This window comes from Harmonia axyridis, chromosome X (assembly GCF_914767665.1).
Source record: "Harmonia axyridis chromosome X, icHarAxyr1.1, whole genome shotgun sequence".
NCBI classification, from domain to species: domain Eukaryota; kingdom Metazoa; phylum Arthropoda; class Insecta; order Coleoptera; family Coccinellidae; genus Harmonia; species Harmonia axyridis.
Window position 1 is genome coordinate 26,945,091 of NC_059508.1, and position 1,716 is coordinate 26,946,806.

At 40.1% G+C, this 1,716-nt stretch overlaps 1 protein-coding gene across 1 annotated transcript; it reads left to right on the forward strand.

The window, feature by feature from the left end:
- Positions 1 to 884: 884 nt before the first annotated feature.
- Positions 885 to 1,388, forward strand: LOC123686243 (histone H2A). The gene has a single exon (XM_045626261.1). It carries the CDS (start codon positions 924 to 926, stop codon positions 1,296 to 1,298), a length of 375 nt encoding a protein of 124 aa, XP_045482217.1. The 5' UTR covers positions 885 to 923; the 3' UTR covers positions 1,299 to 1,388.
- Positions 1,389 to 1,716: the final 328 nt, after the last annotated feature.

Genomic DNA, 1,716 nt, shown 5'->3' on the forward strand with positions numbered 1-1,716 from the left:
TTTAACGAAGATGTGAAAATTTTCACATACGCTGATGACACTGCTGTACTTGCCCATTCAAGGAACATGAACCTTAGTGGAAGATACCTTCAGACTGCCACAGACGACATCCTGAAATGGATGGAAAAATGGAAGGTGAAAGTTAATCCAGCTAAGTCGCAAGCAATTGTTTTCAGCAGAAAATCAGGACTACCAACAAGTCAAATAGAGATAAATGGGGAAAAGATCCCGTGGATCAACAAAATTAAATACCTCGGTGTGATCTTTGACCGCAAACTCACGTGGAAAGATCACATCGACGCAATCAGAAAGAAAGTCAGTCAGAAAAATGTGCAACTTCATCCCCTATTAGCGAGAAATAGTCAGCTGAGCTTGGATAACAAACTGAGACTATACAAAGTTGTTATAATACCAAGCATCCTTTACTGCTCCACAGCTTGGGGTCAAGCTGAAAAGTGCCACAAAAATAAACTGGAAATATTACAAAATAAAATTCTAAGGAAATTAACAGATGCCCCTTGGTTCATCCGAAACGCCGACATTAGACAAGACCTACAAATGCACACGATTTCGAAGCAAATAAGACTCCGAAACAGGAAGCTGTTAGAAAAACTAGAGTTTCACTCAAACAAGACCCTGGAAGATGCCCTTAACTACGATCCGCAAGGCCCCTCGAAAATAAAGCGTCCCAAGTTAGCGCTTTTAGAAAACGGAGAAGAAAGCTAAACTCCGTCCCAATAAGCGTGTGAGACTCCAACACGCTCTCTGAAGTTTCCTTCTCCTAAAAGGAAACAACCAGGACTAAGGATAAAAGTGTTTTACACTATTCCGATAGAAACCAACGTCCATCTCTTTCGAGGAATTATCAAAGCCCAACAATCATTTTACTCTCCCATATTCGCGTATTATATTATTATATTATAATGTCTGGTCGCGGTAAAGGTGGAAAAGTTAAGGGTAAGGCAAAGTCTCGTTCCAACCGAGCTGGATTACAATTTCCAGTTGGTCGTATTCATCGTTTATTACGCAAAGGAAATTATGCTGAACGAGTTGGAGCTGGAGCACCCGTCTATCTAGCCGCTGTTATGGAATATCTAGCCGCCGAAGTTTTGGAATTGGCCGGTAACGCAGCACGTGACAACAAGAAAACCAGAATTATTCCCAGACATCTTCAGCTGGCAATCAGAAACGACGAAGAGTTGAACAAATTGCTATCGGGAGTAACTATCGCTCAAGGTGGTGTTTTACCGAATATCCAAGCCGTCCTCTTGCCAAAGAAGACAGAAAAGAAATCATAAATACAATCTGTATGTGAAACGGCCCTTTTCAGGGCCACAATATTTCCTCATTGAAAAGATTTTTTTATCATCTGATCACTTTGGGTATAATAAAATTGCGACAATTTCACGGTCCTACTGACATTCGTAAGTAGGGTAAATGCTCTGATTTTCGACCAAATTAACAAAAACATCGATTTCGGGTACGACTTTTTCACACATAAACTAATCAAATTTTAAAGGTGTTGATGTTCATCGATTCTTTGGCTAGTTTTAAATAATTTGTCATATAATTTTAAACGTTCTCTTCGCATTCAACCTTCGAAATGTGAAAACAGAAAATCTGAATAACATTCGGGTCACGACCATGCCGCAGAGTTCTCGACCATTTTTTTGTTTGTTTTCGACCACTAATAATAGTGGCCGCTCGCTTCTCGTC